At 42.1% G+C, this 19,017-nt stretch overlaps 1 protein-coding gene and 1 non-coding gene across 2 annotated transcripts; both read left to right on the top strand.

The window, feature by feature from the left end:
- Positions 1-1,154: 1,154 nt before the first annotated feature.
- FOXG1 (forkhead box G1) lies at positions 1,155-4,012 on the top strand. The gene has a single exon (XM_075926999.2). The coding sequence runs from the start codon at positions 1,568-1,570 to the stop codon at positions 2,948-2,950; it is 1,383 nt and encodes a 460-aa protein (XP_075783114.2). The 5' UTR covers positions 1,155-1,567; the 3' UTR covers positions 2,951-4,012.
- Positions 4,013-7,580: 3,568 nt separating this feature from the next.
- Positions 7,581-17,433, top strand: LOC102459393 (uncharacterized). The gene is made up of 3 exons (XR_012903409.2): positions 7,581-8,003; positions 8,087-8,226; positions 13,840-17,433. It is a non-coding gene; the product is annotated as an uncharacterized LOC102459393 (transcript).
- The last annotated feature ends 1,584 nt before the right edge of the window (positions 17,434-19,017 follow it).

The raw sequence follows: 19,017 nt of genomic DNA, 5'->3' as shown, positions 1-19,017 counted from the left end.
CAAGACGCGTTGTTTATTGCTGTTCAAAACAAACCCCTCCAGGAAGGAGCATTTACCGTGCAGAAAGAGTGGCGAGGAACATTTCCGATTGCAAGGGGAACTTTAAAGTGGCAATGAGGCGCAGAGAATGAAATTAAGAAGAGAGGCGGTTACAGGCAAAGCCTTACAACGTGCATTATTTTCACCCCGATCGCTCTCTCTCACACACACACATAAACACACGCGCGCACACTCCTTGTTTCTATCTCCTCCCTCCCCCAACCCGGTCACTCACACAGTTCGGAGATTAACACACAAGAGAGTAAAGGCCCAAACGGCTGGCACTGCCAAGTGCACTGTAATGGGGTGGAAGCAGCTGCCGCTGGATTCTTCCCCGAAAGGCCGATGTGCAGGACCCCGAGTGGCCGGGGAACGAGATCACGTTCTACCCCTGCAGGACGGACACGCAAGGTGGGTTGTAAGTAAATCTTTCCGCCCCCCCCCCCCCCCCCCACCAAAAAAAGAAAGAAACAGCCCGAAGCGGCAGTAAACCAACAGGGCAAAACAAACCCGGGAGGGGGAGGGGGGGACAAACCCTCCCAAAACATTTTTTAATCAAGCTCCAAAAATATTTCTCCCTTCAAACTGATGCTTGAAAAAGTACAAAAAAAAAAAATCAACACAAGGGGCCTAAAAGGAAAGGATACGCTGCGCCCGCCGGTAGACAGCGCTGGGGTAAGCAAAGTAGTGCCTCCCCTGTACCAGCACCACCACCATTGCCTTCGCATCCCTCACTCCTCCCTCCCCGGCCCCTGCACCGACCTCTCGCCTCCCAGCCTGAAAAAGGTAGAAGCAAACTTTAATCGCGTGGAAAACACGGAGGCAATAAAACTAACACGATCCCATACAGTGGGCTGGGGAGAGGCTGGTTTTAAGAGGAGGGGAGCGTGGGGCGGCAGAGGCATGAGAACGGTGCGCTTCCGCGGCGATGCGCCCTTCCCTGCGATCCCTGCGCGGTTCGGGGGCTCGGCGGTGCTGGGGAGAGGGGGGACAGGAGGAGGAGGAGAGGGAAGGGGTTAGGGAAGAGGAGAAGGGGAGTCCTGATTGGCTGGCGGCGGGAGAGACGCTCCTGCACGCCGAGTGCTCTGATTGGGCGGCCGGTGGAAAAGGTTAAACCAAAAATTTTTTTACAGCCCTAGCGTGCGTCTGTAGCTCTGAAATTAATTGTGGCCAACGCTGCCTCTATCGCTGCCTCTGCCGCTCTCCGCCGCCGACCCGCCCGGCTGCCGCTGTCCCCCCCGGGCTCTGGTGGAAGCGGGGGGACCGGGCAGCATGCAGTAGTCGGCGCGGGGCTGGCCGCCTGCTCCCTGTCTCTGAGCGGGCGTTGGGTTTGGTTTTTCTCCCTTCTGGTCCCTGCCTGGCGGCGCCCGTCCTTGCTACATGCCGTGCCAGCGCCGGAGCCTGCGGTCCAACTGCCCTGCTGCTGCTCCCGTCGGGGGTGCTGCCGCCTCGCTGCCCAGCGCTGCCACCGCCGCCCCGTGCGCTGCTCCCGGGGCCGCCGCCACTTTCCCCCCCGGGCTAGCGTGTGATGTTGGACATGGGAGATAGGAAGGAAGTGAAAATGCTGCCGAAATCCTCCTTTAGCATAAACAGCCTGGTGCCCGAAGCCGTCCAGAGCGACAACAACCACAGCCACCACCACAACAGCCACCACCCCCACCACCACCACCATCACCACCACCACCACCACCATCCGCAGCAGCAGCAGCCCCAGCGGGCTGCCCCGGCCGAGGAGGAGGAAGAGGAGAAGAACCAGCTGCTCCTGCAGCCCCCCGTGGTGGCGGCGGCCGCGGCGGCCACCACCTCCGGCACCTTGGAAGTGGCCAAGGACACCCTGCCGGGCAAGGGGGAGCCGGGCTCGGGCGCGGAGCTGGAGGAGAAGGAAAAGGCGGCGGCGGCGGAGGAGAAGAAGGGGGCGGCGGACGGGGGCAAGGAAGGGGAGAGCGGGAAGGAAGGGGAGAAGAAGAACGGCAAGTACGAGAAGCCCCCGTTCAGCTACAACGCGCTGATCATGATGGCCATCCGGCAGAGCCCGGAGAAGCGCCTCACCCTCAACGGCATCTACGAGTTCATCATGAAGAACTTCCCCTACTACCGGGAGAACAAGCAGGGCTGGCAGAACTCCATCCGCCACAACCTCTCCCTCAACAAGTGCTTCGTCAAGGTGCCCCGCCACTACGACGACCCGGGCAAAGGGAACTACTGGATGTTGGACCCTTCCAGCGACGACGTCTTCATCGGGGGGACCACGGGCAAGCTCCGCCGGAGGTCCACCACCTCCCGGGCCAAGCTGGCTTTCAAGCGGGGCGCTCGGCTCACCTCCACCGGACTGACATTCATGGATAGGGCTGGATCTTTGTATTGGCCTATGTCCCCTTTCCTCTCCCTGCACCACCCCCGGGCCAGCAGCACTTTGAGTTACAATGGGACCACGTCCGCCTACCCCAGCCACCCCATGCCCTACAGTTCAGTGTTGACTCAAAACTCTTTGGGAAACAACCACTCCTTTTCCACGTCTAATGGGTTAAGTGTTGATAGACTAGTCAATGGAGAGATACCTTATGCCACTCATCACCTCACAGCAGCAGCTCTGGCCGCTTCAGTGCCATGTGGCTTGTCAGTCCCCTGCTCTGGCACCTATTCCCTAAACCCTTGCTCTGTAAACCTTCTAGCAGGACAGACGAGTTACTTTTTCCCCCATGTTCCTCACCCTTCAATGACTTCTCAAAGCAGCACTTCAATGACGGCCAGGGCAGCCTCCTCCTCCACGTCTCCACAGGCGCCCTCCACTCTCCCTTGTGAGTCCTTAAGACCTTCTTTGCCAAGTTTTACAACAGGACTTTCCGGGGGACTTTCTGATTATTTCACACATCAGAATCAGGGGTCTTCTTCAAACCCTTTAATACATTAACATCCATGGGACCAGACTGTAAGTGAACATTTTACACACATTTGCATTGTAAATGATAATTAAAAGAAAAACATCCAGGTATTTTTTATTAAGTCCCGCATTTTCTGTACGTTTGTTCAGTCTTTAGGGTTGTTTATTATTCCAACAAGGTGAGGAATGTCAGCCAGGTGCAATGTGGGGAGATGACATTGTAGACTATGAAGTTTGGAAGTCAAAATTATAGTAGATTGTGTATCTAAATAGTGACTGCTTTTGCAATTTTTATTCAAACATGACAAGTCTATAACTAAAAGCCTCCAGATTTTCCATGTTTGCAGTATTATAAGTTATCATGGATATGTGGGTGGACGCAGACCTTGAAAAAATACTAAATTTATTAAAACAATGAAAAGATTAAAATGTAATTTGTATTTAAGCGGAAGTAATAGTAAACGATGCCCAAGAACTACATTTTGGCCATTTATTATTTTGTCCTTTTCTTTAATGAGATGGATTTTTGATTTTTGTTTACTTTTAGACCAAAGATTGGGTTTTAGAAAATGCACTCCGTGTACGAAGTAATTTAAAACAACAACAAAAACAACATTGTTTCAGTTTGCAGCACTGCCCGTTCCAATGAATCAGAAGGGGACAAAATTAATGATTGCCTTCAGTTTGTGTTGTGTATATTTTGATGTATGTGGTCACTAACAGGTCACCTTTATTTTTTTCTAAATGTAGTGAAATGTTAATACCTATTGTACTTATAGGTAAACCTTGCAAATATGTAACCTGTGTTGCGCAAATGCCGCATAAATTTGAGTGATTGTTAATGTCGTCTTAAAATTTCTTGATTGTGATACTGTGGTCATATGCCCGTGTTTGTCACTTACAAAAAATGTTTACTATGAAGACACAGAAATAAAAATAGGCTAAATTCATATATACTTGATAGTTTTTGTCTCTTTTATTAAATAGAATTAATATTCCAAAGGCATTAAAGCTACAGGGAATTCAAAGTGCTAGCTAGGTAGGCCCCCATTTTTCACATGCTCCTATTTTCTTAATTCACCTTGTCTTTTGCAATCTATATTATATATTTTTAAGGAGCAGTCTACCTAATCAAAAGCTAAGACCATTTCATTTTTTATCAGAATTCTCCATTGACTTCAATGGAGAAGTCTATTTAAAAACTGGTAGTGTGATTTGTCCCCGGTTACTATACTATGTATTAAATTAGAGGTGTCATAGACGGTACAGTTTAAACTCATGTAATATATAATTGTATGAAAGAGATAATTTAAATATACATATCTGTGATACTTTGTGTTAATTTTTAAACCTAATTCAAGGAAAAACTTCTTCTGAAAGGGTTAATTTTGTTTAAAAGTCCATTGAGGACATATAAATGACTTACATGTCTATATATTTTTGTATATGGCATTTAATTTCCGCATTTGGCTTATGTATGGCTAGATATAGCTAGGTATAATACGTGTGTATATAAATATATAAAACCACAGTCTTTTCCCTTTAAACAAAAGTCAGGTCAGGAAGTATATACACTTTTAATGCTGCAAACACTTTTGTTTAAAATATTTGTAAAGGTGTCCATAGCTATTAGTCAGCATTTACTAGTCCTGTGGCTGTTCCCTCCCCTTCCAGCGCGATGAAAAAGTCTAATAAAGACGTGCTGAAGTTGCAGCATGTTACAATTAAAGGTATTGCTGAAGTGGTCACATGATGCGATGGATTGCATACCCGTTTAAGATTTTCAAAAAATAATTCTGAGTTTAAATTTGAAGCACCAAAATGAATCTTTTTCACATGCTGCCCTCCAGCGATAAATACGTAATGAAGCCCACCAGCCTATAAAAAGCATACGTACGTAAGTATCTTTCATTTGCTGGAGGATTGATCCTTTTGCTAGAAGGGGGCAGTGCTATTATCTGATGCGGGACTTCATCCTGAAAAGAATCAGTTTCTTGTCGAATTTAAGAAATCCCATGAAAGCCGCAACTCTTGCAAATAATTAGAAAACTTGTGCAAAAAGGTTTACTAACTAATTGGATCCCGCAGTGAGTCCGTGGAAGACAAGTTGTTCATTTGTTACAATTGTATAGTCTGAAATGTGTTCTGCAGTAATGCAATAAGCCGGCTACTTCTCACAATAGACCCAATGAAAAATAATCTCTATCCCGGAGATGTTATCGGCAAACACTTTAAAGAGTTGATCTTAAAAGGATTGTGTGGAGGGGGAGGGGGCATAAGGGAAAGGGGCAACAGCAAATCTAAATTCTTGAAAACAGATTATTGACGACACTGGGACAGAGAAAAAAAGATCTTCTGAAAATAAGAATTAAACTAAACAGATTCGAGCAAATCTGCAGGGAAGAGAAAGGAGTGAAAGGTTAAGGAGAAGATGGGACACCAAGCTCTGCACATATGGGGGAGAGGGAGATAAATCACTGATGTTCTTGGCTTCCCTTCTAAATCAGATGAATCATAACAGTAAGGAAAAGGTTGCTTTGTTTTAAGTAGCAAGGGATGATATCACTTTGAAGGATCCCCGCCTCCAAATTCTTCACTCTATTGCAATTTAAATTCGTGCCTCAAAAATAATTGATGGCGACAACTAAAAACAAAAAGACCTCTAAATAAATCTGAAACAGCACTTGATGAGAAAAAAAATCTGCGAGTTTAAACGGTTAAAAAATGGAGTTTCTATTCTGTATATTTTTACCTAAGGAAATTAGAAGAATGGAATCTGCTGCAGCTGACAAAGGACAATGATTTATTATTTAACACTTGCAATTGGTTGCATATTGTGGGAAATTCAATAGCGCGTTTTAGGGTGTTATTCCATTTACATTTTTCCTCGGAAAACGCGGATAATATATTGAGGACTGAAATTGTTTGAAAGCCTAATCCCCACGTCCATATCTTTGTGGATTAATAAGCATTAATTAGGTAAAGGTAATGGACAATCATTCTAAGAAAAGGTTGTAAAACGGTATTTTTAGATATGCTTCCAAAAGGCAAGGTTTATATAAGCACTCATTCTTAATGCTTTCTTAAGCTTCAGTGATAAGCTGTTGCCTAAGCAATTCAGATGTTACTGACTTTTTCTCTTCGCATTGAAGCGGGACAGAGGAACATGTTTGATTTTGTCGTTTACTCAAGTTACCTTATAAATATTACCTGAGATGAAAATGTACCTGGAAGGAAAAGTGCTAAAGTAGGAATATAGTGGAACAGGCCTGTCAAGGCCCAAAATGTGTCTTGCATTTACCTCCCACCGACGCAACAAGTTAAACCTTTTGTTCCTTCAAGATGTCTTTTCACACATACATATGACAATATGGTATGGAATGTAAAGCACTTTTTTTATCCTTCAACTAAATAATGATGTGATCTGATATTATTTTCATAAACTTTTGACGTGTGAACATCTGAAGTCGAACTTTTAAGAACTTTTACTGATTTTTAAAATTATTTATCACTTGTCAACCCATAATAGGGGCCTTTGCTAGCGTTTAAATTTATACAGTTTATGGACTTTTTTAGAAGTTATTGGTATTTTTTCTGATTCGTGTTTGGTATTATTGCACTTGTCGGTATAGTTCATATTAAAGAAAATTCCGACTGTATTTAAAAAAAAATTGCCCTAGGAGGAAAAATGAGAGTTAATGAGCCAATGATGTGAGTAGAAAACACAGTTCAACTGTCCAATGGGACAGTAAACAAATGTCGTCGTGTAATATCTATATTTTCTATAAAATATTTTATATTTCTCTAATATATGTATTTATAGACTATATACTGGATTTAGTAAAATCCTAAGTGTTATGTAGGATACATTTGAACCAAAATAATTTACATTATAATAAGCGATCATATCTACTCTTAATATGACGATTATTTGGATGAATCCTTTAAAAACATCTAACCCCTGTAAAAACTCTGGTGGGAGTGTATTGTGCTCATTGTGACCTCTTCTGCATGATTATTAAGGTTTATGTCGGAAAGTATTCAGATGGGGATTTTCTTCTCCTTCTCACCGCCCGTTATGCGATTAGACCCAGGCGTCATTTACTCACCCCTTCCTCAGGCAAATTTCATTGAATTTCAGTTACTCCATAGCTGAACTCAATGAGCATTTTGCCTTGCTAAAGAGTCAGTGTTGAATAAGACCCATTGGGTAGGTTTTTTGTTGTTCCTATTATTTTATTGGCCACAATATTTTCCTAAGGACAGAAGAAGCTATAGATGTATATATTTAATTGTATATTCCTATATGAGCATAGAATTAACCATACCGAAACTAAGAGACACTCTTATTTATCTCCTTTTATATAAGCTGCTATATGTACACGGAGTTGTGTGTGTATATATATTCTCTCTATATATATATATGCTTAGAATGTATAATATACACACATATTACAAATTATTATTTTATATATGATTTATATATAATACATTATTATATATAAATTTATATATATTGTATATAATTTCCCACAGTATCGGCTGGGCAGATTTGTATGTCCAATGCTCTTGTTTTGAAGAACGTTTTCCTGTGGTGAAGGTGCCAGGGTAAACGGGTCATAAAGTGGTGGAGAACTGGGTTAGCAAGAGGTGAAGGTGAAGATCATTAGAGGTTTTAAGGCTGGCTGTGGCTGTACTGCTGGGATTGTGTGGCTGTGCCCAGAGGGCGGAGTTCCTGCATATTCCTACCTCACCGGAGAACCTGCCCTCAACTCCACTGCAGTTTATTCTAGACAGATGGGACCCTCCGGAAAGAAAACCTGTCCAGCAATCTCAGCAAGCCTCCCCCCCAGCAGGATAGGTGAAGTAAAAGAAAACCTTCACTACTTCTCCCTAGAGGCAGAACCCTGTGATGCGAATTAAAATACATGTCAGACTTGTGTCTACACATACTGTTTTCCACTGCCCATAAAATAACCAGATCGTCCACACGCCTGAAGCACAGCTTAAAAACTCTGAACTGCTTATCCCCAAAATTAGGGTTTTTCCCCTCTCCTCTCCCAAGTTATTTGATTTTAATCAGGTAAGTTGCACATTTCTTCATTATTTTCAAAAATTCTGCCGGTCAATCTATGAGTTGATTTTTAACATTATTTCTTTTTCTAGCTAAGAGGACTAAAGCCAAGGAAGTGACACGTGTGCGATGTTTTCTTTGGTTTTTAAAGACTCTGTGCAGAACTACCTGTACCTGCTGCAGGGAAAGAAAGGACGCCAGGCTGGTTGCGATACTTTTTCGTGCCGACTTGGTGAGTGTACATTTTATTCCTCAGCAATAAGTACACGTAGAGCTGGGACGTGATTTACCTCTTCGATCTCGTTGTGAAGTGGAAGTATTCTTTAGGATGAGCTGTGTAATACGTGCTTTGCTCTTCTAGGGTTAAAGCTGCTAGTGAATCGAAGTCTTAGTAACAGATGCCGTTTGGGGGTGGAGGGATGTTGGGGGAATGAGAGTGGACTTTGTTTCTAAAAAATAAAAAAGCCCCCAATTTCACTTTTAGATTTAAAAAAATGGGAGTGGGGTTTTCGATGGGTTTATGCATTTCGGGTAGTGTGTAAATATTGCTAAGTTTCCTAAACGCGCAGGAAAAGTTAAAAGGATGGAGGCTTTTTAAAGAATGTATATAAAGCGAACATCGCCTGTGCTCTGGATAGAGCAGCAGGCAAACGCTTCCCCCCAGGAATGGCAAATGAATCACTTGACAATTTCAAGCTCCACTCTAGAGTTTGTGGGGGGTTTGTTTTTATTTTATAATAGATTAAGGCATTTCTGCTCGTCCTCCCACCTTCCAACATGCTGCGCTCCTGCGTGCCAGAGATATCGGGAATTTAATATACTTAGGCGCTCTACTTTGTGAAATGAGAGGGTGGTGACAGTATTGTTCTGCTCGATCTATTGATTTGCCAAACTTGATCACATCTCTGCAGGGGAGGGGGGCGAGCCTGCTTCTAAACTGACTGTAGTTCTGGTTCTTATGCCTTCGAAAAGGTGTGGGGAGAGGGAGGAGAAAGGACAATGCATGGTGTTCAACTCTGCTAATGATTTTAATTCCCTTGTTCCGCAATTTGTAATCTCATGAAAATAATTAATTTTTAATACACCAATTTAAGTCACCAAAACGCAGTGAGATAAGACACCTGCTGAAGGTAATCAGAGCAAATGGTAATGAAGTTGTGCGGGGTGGCTCTCTCGATTCACACTGCAGGAAATGGGAACAGTGTACAGTTTATTTTCCGCCATATACAAAGAATGAAGTAGCCTTAAAGAGAGTTGATAAATTGTTTACATACAGTTCCCTCCTCTCCTCCCCCAGAAACCTACCTATGGATTAAATTGGTTCGTACTGAGTAAGGATAAATAGAGTGTTTGTCGATTTCTATAAACATGTGTTTGTATATATGTAAATCTTCTATCAATAAGACTCTCGCTCACTGTAGCTCTCTTGTCTCGTACATCCAGTGCATAGGTGCTGTCAGAAAGACTGCAGTAAGGATAGTCGCAGAGGCTTAGATCGAAATGTATATAGATCTTGGGGCTGCGGACAGGCTACGCTTACCTCAGATACAATATAAGCTGAGTCTGCAGTGTCTAGGAGCTGCTCTCAAAGCAGCAAGGTGAGGGCGCTCTTGTCAAACAGGAGAGCTGGAGTTACTCGCTTGTCACACACATGCAGGTTCGATTTTCGGGTGCCAGGGAAAAGGACTCTGTAGAGCAAAGCCATTTTTGAAAAAAAAAAAAGTCGATCTTTCGTGTTTACTCAGTGCCTGTTTCAGATCTCAGCACTTTATCTGCCAGTTGAGAAAGCTGTGTTTTCCCTGTGGTAGACATAAAAAAAAGACTTCTGCCCGTTTCCCTCTCCTGTTCGTCACCAATTTGGCAATGTCTCCTACGGTAATTCGGCTGGTCTGCTTTTCAGGCAGTTTACATTTGTCTAACGATACATTCCGTACGCTGAACGCAGCTGGGCACTGTCCGTGTTGTATTTTTCTTGTCTGAGCGGACAACAATATGGGAACAATGTCTTAAAGTATAAAACCCAACCAACCTGCTTTTTTATCCCCTTTACAATAGCATGTAACAAAATGCAGCATACTGCGAATGCCTGTGAGCAAATCACTCCAATAAAACGCTGGAAATGTTGCAGATAGATACCCAGCGTTTACATTTAACGAAAGGATTATCAAAAACATGTTAGTGGTGTAAACACAGTTACCTCCCCAAACCTATCAAATAGCATGGGGCGCAAAATATGTGTGTTATTAACCAGCGAGGGGAAGATAAACTAATAAAAGGTTTAATAGTAATTATGATTAATGCATTTATATGGATGAGTACCTGGGCACATTAAAATACTTAATGTAAGATTCCTCCTGTTTATGCTGAGCTGCTCTTAATTCTAAAGGAAAGATCTAAGTATTAATTTAGAATACTTAGTGAGGCTGAGAAAAATCTTGTATTTGTCATCTTGCGTTAAAATATTAGTCAATTACCCCGATAGGGTTAACTGCAAGTTGCTGCTTATTGTTAGAATAGGCATTTTTCATTCAAGCAAATCTGACTCATTCTGGTCAATGAGGCTTTGGGACTGCAAAGAAAACAGCTAGTTTTATTTTCTTTTACACTGCATTCAGTAGATGCCCTTTGCACGGTGATATGAACATGTGAAAAGTGACGGGCTTTTCCTTCCGATCAGTGGAGCAGGAGTTGGTGGCGCTCAGTTTTTCGCGGGATCTCCTCTTGGAGATGAGTCGGGAAAGTCCAAGTCTATAGGCCAGACCTAGGCTAAACTCGTCGCTGTCTTCAACGGGCTAGGATTTCCACCCAGGAGTGATTTGATAGACAGTATTTAATGTTCAATTATTTGTTATATTCATTATGTGCAATGGGAAGTAAGATATCCCGAAACGGTCAAAAACTCTCGTGAAGGTCTCACATAAAACGGCACATTATTTTCTAGTGTATTCGACGAGGGGATCAAATCTTTTTTTTTAATTAACCGCATGTGACATAGTTAAGCCCCGCAGTTAACATTTTCGTTTTCCGAAGGGCTACAATATTTTTGAGAATGTAACACCAGTTAAATACCTCGGCTGTCCTTTTCCTCAATGATGTTATAGCAAGGATATTACCCTCCTTTTTCTCCCTAATCACAAGCACACCTAAACACACACACACATAGACACACAAAGAGACACACAGACACACAGACCAACCATACAGACAGGCGTGTCAGTTCCGCCAAGGAGACTCTTTAACTGAACGTCAAGCCGAAACAATCATTTGCTGACAGATTATTAGATAGATCTGTTCAAGGGAATCAATACAGATCTGGTTAAATGTATCAGGTAATAACGAACATTTGTTCGTGCTATGTCTTGTAACTGATTTTCAAATGCTATAGCGATTAGTCAACCTAATGTTCTTCTGAATACCATATGTGTGCATCTTGAAAGAAGAATTTCAGTGACATGAAAAGGAAAAATTATATATATTTAGCAAACGATATGAATTCACAAGAAACACTTGTGGACCATATCAAAATCGCTTTGAGCTAAAGTGTTAAAAGATTTTTTTAAAGAAATACATTCCACTGATTTTAGGAAGTATAATCTTATTGTAAAGATTGAGGTACATTTCCAACATGAGCATTCTTAAATGAGCATTTATATTATGGCAAAGTTGTCTACTTCCGGAAAATTTTTCAAGTTATTGTTTTTTGTCAGACAATTAATATAATTTATGGCCGAGAGGAAGGGCTGGCGTTATTAACAATATTTTTATGATTCAATCAGTGTAGCTAAATGTACTAATAATTAAGTATAGATAGTGCAGATTGCACGTTGGTACAGAAAAATCGATTGTCGCTTCACCAATAAGACAAGTGTTGGCTAACTTCCTATTGATTAGTGTGTTTATTTATCCAGAGGTTTAGGTATTTACTTACATATTTCAGGTTTTTTTTCTTTTGGTCTCGTGATTATTATACCAGGTTGGTTTGAAAGAAAGAGTTTATACGATGAACACGCTTGACGGATCCATTCTTAGCAAATTTGATAGTGGATTATTGAAATCCAATAAATTTAACAACTTACTTATACATGCTTGCTTTCGCAGCAACTGGGAAACCATTTCAGATTAAAACCTCTTGTAGCATTCAAGGTTATTGCTTTGAAATAAAGATGAATTATGTGTAGATGCTTCAAAAAATCAAATAAATGGTTTGGGGGAACTGCAGACATTACACGGAATTATACTCTGGCTTCCTTCCCCACTCTCGCCCTTCCTTTGTATGGTCCTAGCAATAGAGTAGCCTCTGGAGTTTTCTAGCAGATAGAATTTCAGAATCTAAGGAAATATGCATATACAAAGCAGACATCGGATGATTTCAAAAAATCCGCGTTGAAATATCACAGTAGTAAATAACAGTAGCAAGATGCTTTAGACACCTTTGCGTCTTCATGTTTTAATATATTAAAAAGGTGTTACGGCTATTCATATGAACTCTCAATAATTGGATCATCACATATTGAAATGGATTTTCTTTAAAAAAATCCACATTTTGAATGAAGTAGCACCTTCTTTCAGGAGATACTATAATTGCTATAATTTTCTATAATTTAAGTATAATAATATTACAAACAACAATATTAATTTGCTCGAAAATGTCCATTCCGCTCCACAGTTTAGCAATAGCTGTAAAGAAGCAGTGTAAGAACTTAGTCCCCAAGGAAGGAATAATTCCTGTTGTAGTCATCAGATCATCATATTGAACAATGAGAAAGGAGCCAAAAAGTTAACAGTGAAGATAACTGTTGGAACAAATTAACAGGGGTCATGGTGGATTCTCCATCAATGGCAATTTTAAAATCAAGATTGGATTTTCACACACACACACACACACACACACACACACACACACACACACACACACACACACACACCATGGGCGGGGGAGGGGAGTTCTATGACCCGTGTTATACAGAAGGTCAGACTGGATGATCACAGTGGTCCTTTCTGGTCTCAGAATCGATGACTTTAGGACAGGAATGACTTGTCTTTTTTGCATAGAAGGTGAATTCCTACTTTTCCAAAGCTGTGTTTCAACGTATCTACCCCCAAACTGCCATTAACATCTGTAGGTAATTTTCCTGTTTGTCACAAGAGTGTTTAAGGGTAGGCATTACAATATCAATACCGTTTTAAAGGTTGGAAAATGAAACCAATGTGGGATCCTTTGTTTATGATCCTGCCTAGCTGTCAAATCGCAATCTAAAAATATTAGTGCTTTTTGACTTTGAGCAACTGCTTTCTTGCAACTTGTAGATGTAAAATGCCAGAGCATCAGATGATCACACAGATAATCTCGCCTCCCCCCCCCCCTCCTCTGGTATAGTTGACGGTATATTCTTGAATCTTATAGCGTTAAGGCTTTCCTGTGAATGAACTAGAAAACACTCGACAGGTCGTGAATAATCGTTTTAATGAGTGTGTAAAGTGTGCGACGGGGTGCACGGAGCTGTCGGGTTAAACAAACAACTAGTACCCTGACGAAATCTGATTGTTAAAGTGCAAAGTGGTGTCAGTCCAATTTCCATCCTAGTCCTAAAAACCACAGATCTAAGTCGCGGGAGTCCAATTTTCCCCATTAAAGAAAAATAACAATATTTTCTGAACGCGAGTGTGATCTTCTTTAACGCTAGTTCTTGCTGAACAAAAAGACCATTTGCAAGCCATAAAGGTAGCAAGGTTCTTGATTTTGTTTTGTTTTGTTTTGTGTTAGGGCCAAGTTAACAAGTTTATTTTAGACATCTATTGTCTGATCGATGTGGTAAATATTTCCCCCTTTTTTGTTTGTTCACAGATCATTGGAGGTAAACATGGGGTTAAATGGATCTGAATAACTGAGGTGGGTAACATTGTATTGAATTTAAGATTATAGCTATTAACGTTTGCCAAGTGTCTACATTTCAGGCAGGGTTTCTAGTAAAGGAAGGTAGAGATACTGTGTTTGAGTAAGATGTTCAACCATAAACACTTTGTGAATACTCGTTATTCAAGTTTCCAGGAAAACAAATGTCAGTAAAATGTTATGCGAAAGGATAGAGACTAAAAGCTGTGGGGAAAATCTTGCAATTTTTATATTTATTAATATTAATTAATTATTTAATTAATTAATAACCGCCCGGCAACTCAGAGCATCAGATATTCCCAGGAAAAACTGAAGTTTATGTGGTTAGGCTGCTCAAAGTACTCCGTTTGCTTTTAAACGGGGCCCTTTTATTTATTCAGGAAAGTATCTCATTAAAATCATATGGAGTCTTATCTTTATTATTGATCATCACAATCCAATTTTATGGCTGCTAATGCCTTCAAAGTGGGTCCAGGTGGGCCAGATTCTGGAAATCCCACTGAAGTCAAGTTTTGGTTATAATGTAGAAATAACTTTTCAAAATGTACCACCAGTTTTAAAATATCAAATGCAGGCCCAGTTCGCATGCAGAGGAATACGTAGAAGCTAATTCTTGAAAGCAACCCAAACGGAAAATCAAATCCGTTTTTAAATCCCTAGTTTACACGTCTTTCTCTATTAGTTTTTGAATAATTAGGTTTGAACAGACCAAATATATGCATATTTTATCTCTATATATTTTGTAGGCAGATAAGTAAAGAGATGGGACCTGATCCTCTATCCAGTGATATCAATGGGATTTTTTCCTGTAATGTCAATGGGAGCAGGATCTGGCCGTTTTATCATTTTGTATGGACTTGCAGATGGCGCAGTCCCTAGCAAAATGACATTATTGTCCACGTGTTGATTCCAGCCTGATATTTCTATAGTTCGAGTTAAAATTCTTGAGGTATTTCGATAGGGTAATTTTATACCGAGCTCGGGGATATTGTAGGTATTAAGGAAAGTATCGATTGTCTTCTTGCCCTAAACGCAATACAACTTATATTAGGAAGGTGCAATTGAAATCACAGTCAAAACGCCCATAGATTTCAATACCATGACGCCGCCCCCGGTTTCCAAGCATTTATAACTAATGCACCATATTATCATATAACAAAGGATTAAAGGAATTACATCTGAAAATATCCTCCACAGTGTGCCCTACTTCAGCAAACGCTGAGTTCCAGTGTTATGATGCCACCGAATGTTTTAAATACTTAGTTTACTCGGGCCACACTCCTGATGCAAGTCGCAAAAATCCAATCTCTCTGTGCATTGAAGGGACTTCTTTTTTCCCTGCGCACGCTTTGGGGTCAATGAGAGCTGGGGTTGAGAGATAAATTCAGGATCAAGCCAGAAGAGAAAAGGAAGATCAGAGAGAAACACTATTCCCAGAAAAACATGCCTGACACAGACAAACACAACATTCTCCTAGCCCTCATTTGATCTCGGACAAAGAACCGAGAACACACAATGTCTTCCTATGCTTGCTAAACATTTTCAGATGTTAACAGAAATGTTTTTAAATGTGTACTTTGTATAATGCTCACCTCCCAATTCGTTCAATAGTTTAGGTAATAAATAAGGTTGTTTGTGAGTAACCTTTTAATAAGCAGTATGTCTCTACCATCCACAATATAGGTTCTATAGATTCTTGATTCAAATATACACAAACGATATGAGGTTGTGTGTGTTTGGGGATCTAATTCTTGGAAGAAATGCACTATCAAAACATTAATTATATTTGAAAGGGAGCCGATTATTTGCTTGAGAAAGAATTACATCGTTGAATTTATATTGCACACATCTCTCCTCCTGTTTGCAAAGAGGGTTGCCATTGCAGATCTGCCTCAAATAATATACCCGAAAATGCAGGAAGGTGTATCACATTACAGTGGGAGCGAAATGGGAGATAGTCCATTTCCTTTACACACATCTTTAGGATGGTTGTTAAGGGAATGTTGAAATCACATGCGGTGGCAACGGGAACATATTAAGAACATACATACTTCTTCTTTGCTACCGAAAACGGAGCGATTTTGTAACATACAGTCGCAGGGATGATTCTGGTTAGTTATTAAACACTGTGACTCACCGGGGTTTTGGCCTACAAATCCTGTTTATTTAAAAAAATGCCATATTTGACATGAACATATTACTTTAGCTTGTAATTAAAACCTACCAACTGTGTGAATCATCGATGATAATTTTTAGATTGCAGTTTATTTACTGGTCTCTAAATGATTAATAAACCGATTAAACAGATTTCCTAATCTCGCTAAAGTTGTGCTGCGAATAGTAATGATGCTGAAAACTCCTTTTGAATACTAGTTGTAGCAGGGACTCTTGGAACACATTCAATCTAGGTACATTTCGTTCTGGTCTTTTTCAAGTACTGTTCCACACCTCCTGCTTTTTCTAGTTCTTCCGCAGCGCCAGGACTGGTGGTCCCTGATGTGCTCGGTTCAGAGCCCTTCATTTTGATTCAGTGGCTGGATCCTTGAAGAACCTTCTCCTCTTTTGGGGTGACGGAAGAAGGCGATTTGTCCCTAAAAAGTATTAAGCAGTGAGGCCATGGGAGACTAGTTTAGCATCTGGGCCTCGGGAGACGGCTACTTTCCCCTTTCGGAGTGGCTCCCTGATCATCTTTCTTTGGCTACTGGAAAATGCTGGGGGGGGGGGGGGTAGGAGGAGAGGGATGCGGAGCGCTCGCAAGAGGCGTGAGGCAGACGGAGGCATGCAGCGGGCACTGCTGTGTGGGGCTGTTTCTGGGCTGTGTTCTCTACCCTAGCAGGTATCTGTGGCGGAAGAAGGTGACACGAGGAGGCGCGTCTGACAGCCAAGGAGGGGGAGCTGTCGGGAAGAAGGATACGAGATGAACGGAGCGCTGCGTGGTCACGGTGCAAGATCAGAACAGGACAGTGTGTTGGGGCCAATTTTTTTTTGTTCGCTTAAGCCACAGCGCACCAAAGATCGGGTTGGGGGAGCGGGATGGCGTTTGGGAGGGAGAGATCGGAGGAGCCGTCTGGAGCGTACACACGAGTCCATCGTCTCGAGTCTGCTTTTGTCAAACCTGCGAGTGTCTGGAAGATAAAGGCAAACAGGCCACTGGACCAGTCTGAGATTCGGCCTTGACATCTGGACCCGAACTGATTCCGAGGACAAAGAGAGTCAGTCCTAAAACCGCCAGGCAGGCAGCTGTCCGGGGTTAAGACAGGCTCTTTGTTAATTGCCTAGATAACGGCGAGAGGAAAGGCTGCGGCCGAACGCTCGGGGGAGGGGGCACAGGGGATCAAACGCCATCCGATTCCTTTGGTAACTCGGTACAAGTCTCAATTCCGCCGCAGTCCAGGAGGCTCTGAGGGTGGTGGGGAGGCTGGCGATGGAGGCGTTGTACCTTCCCGGCTTGCGCGTGACCCTGAGCTGTATTGCCCTGATTCCAATAAACACTTGCAAAGCGACTACACGAGCTCTTTGGTCCGCCAGAAAACACCCCCTCGAGCCCCCAATAAAACACCGTGGTCTAGCCCGAGCACCGCGCTGCTCCTTTCCAACCTCCCAGGAACTGCGCGCCCCCTGGCCCTGGGGGTTCTGTAAACGCCGCCGCCTTTGCAGGAGTTACCAACACGAAGCTAAATTCTGGGGGAGTGTGTGCTGGGGGGGGGGGGAGGAAGGGGAGAAGGGTTGTGTTGTGTTGAACTGGGTTTGAACTTGCCCCCAGACCCGCATCTCTTCCTCTGTGGAAGTGGGTCTTACCCACGAAAGCTCACGATATTACAACTATGTATTTGGGAGTCTGTAAGGTGCCACAGGACTAGCCGCTGTGTTTAAAGTCCCAGACCAACACGGCTGCCCCCCAGAGACTTCTCTGATCCTGGGCAGTCAAGCTTCCAACCCCAGTTTTGGTCTGAAAACATATTCGCGAGAGCTCAGGGGAGACAGAGAGCTCCCTCCACTTTCCTGGAAATCTATGGTACGCAGAGATTTGTATTACAGCCAGACTGTATGTGACTATGTATACAGTTTCGTTTGCTACCTAGCCACATCTCCACTTAAAGGGTAGAAATGCCTTGACATATAACTAATTACCCGGGACAGCAGCCAGCCTGGGGAAGGTGAATGTGAATAAATGTAGGGATCGAGCAATGTCCTGCAATAACCGATCATAACACCAATGAAACAAGTATGATTGGGTCATACCTACCATACTATCAGTGCTGACCCCAGCATAGAATGAGGGGCTACTGTTTAATGGTGAATTTTGTTTAAGCACTTTGCCAATAAATGGCCCATTGTTATTAACATAACGGGGCTGTTGGTTTTCTAACTATCGCATTTTAAACTATTACGCACCTATGATCGCTCAAGAGTAAAACTGAAGAAAAAGAGACTCAGTTATAAATAATAAATATAAAATACCTTATAGAAGAAAGTGGAGGTTAGCGGGGAGAGAGCTCTGTTTCAAAGGAAAAACAGAATAAACACCCCTAGAAGATGTACAATTGTCCCTGTTAAAATCATGATCGATCCTGGTTTTAGGTACAATCTGCGGGTACGTTATTTTTAAAAGGCCAGGACATAGATTTGTATATTTTTTGCTACAATTTTCTCGGGTAGTTATAATTGGGTTGATTTCCTTCTCGCCCTTCTTCTTAGTACACCAGGAACTGGTTCTGTTTACAGCACCCACCACATTGCTTCATTACAAGAGACCGTGAACGAGTCAGGGAAGGGGATATTTCAGATAACGCCGAGGAACGATGTGCCAGATATATAAATTTACAGCATTTGTAGCTGCATCATAATTTGTAAGAACGCAATAATCTGGGAGAGCAAAAGGAAAGCAGACGATACACAAAATACAGAATATTTAGGCAGAATATCTAATGTCCCAATGAACGGTGTTTTCTATTTGTAAACTGTCTGTAGCCGTTGTTTGTAACAGGTTTTTCTTTTCTAGCACATCTCTTTGTAAGGAAAGAGAGATGTGTGTTTGATTTAGCGCACTGTAGACAATAATGGTATTAATACGTTTCCTAAAAGAGGCATGCTCAAGAGCAAATACTTTTAATTTATGCTTCGGGTACA

Source organism: Pelodiscus sinensis, chromosome 5, assembly GCF_052426305.1.
Source record: "Pelodiscus sinensis isolate ZL-2025 chromosome 5, ASM5242630v1, whole genome shotgun sequence".
Lineage (NCBI taxonomy): Eukaryota > Metazoa > Chordata > Testudines > Trionychidae > Pelodiscus > Pelodiscus sinensis.
Note: the sequence above shows the minus strand (reverse complement) of the source record. Positions and strands in the feature narration are given on the sequence as shown.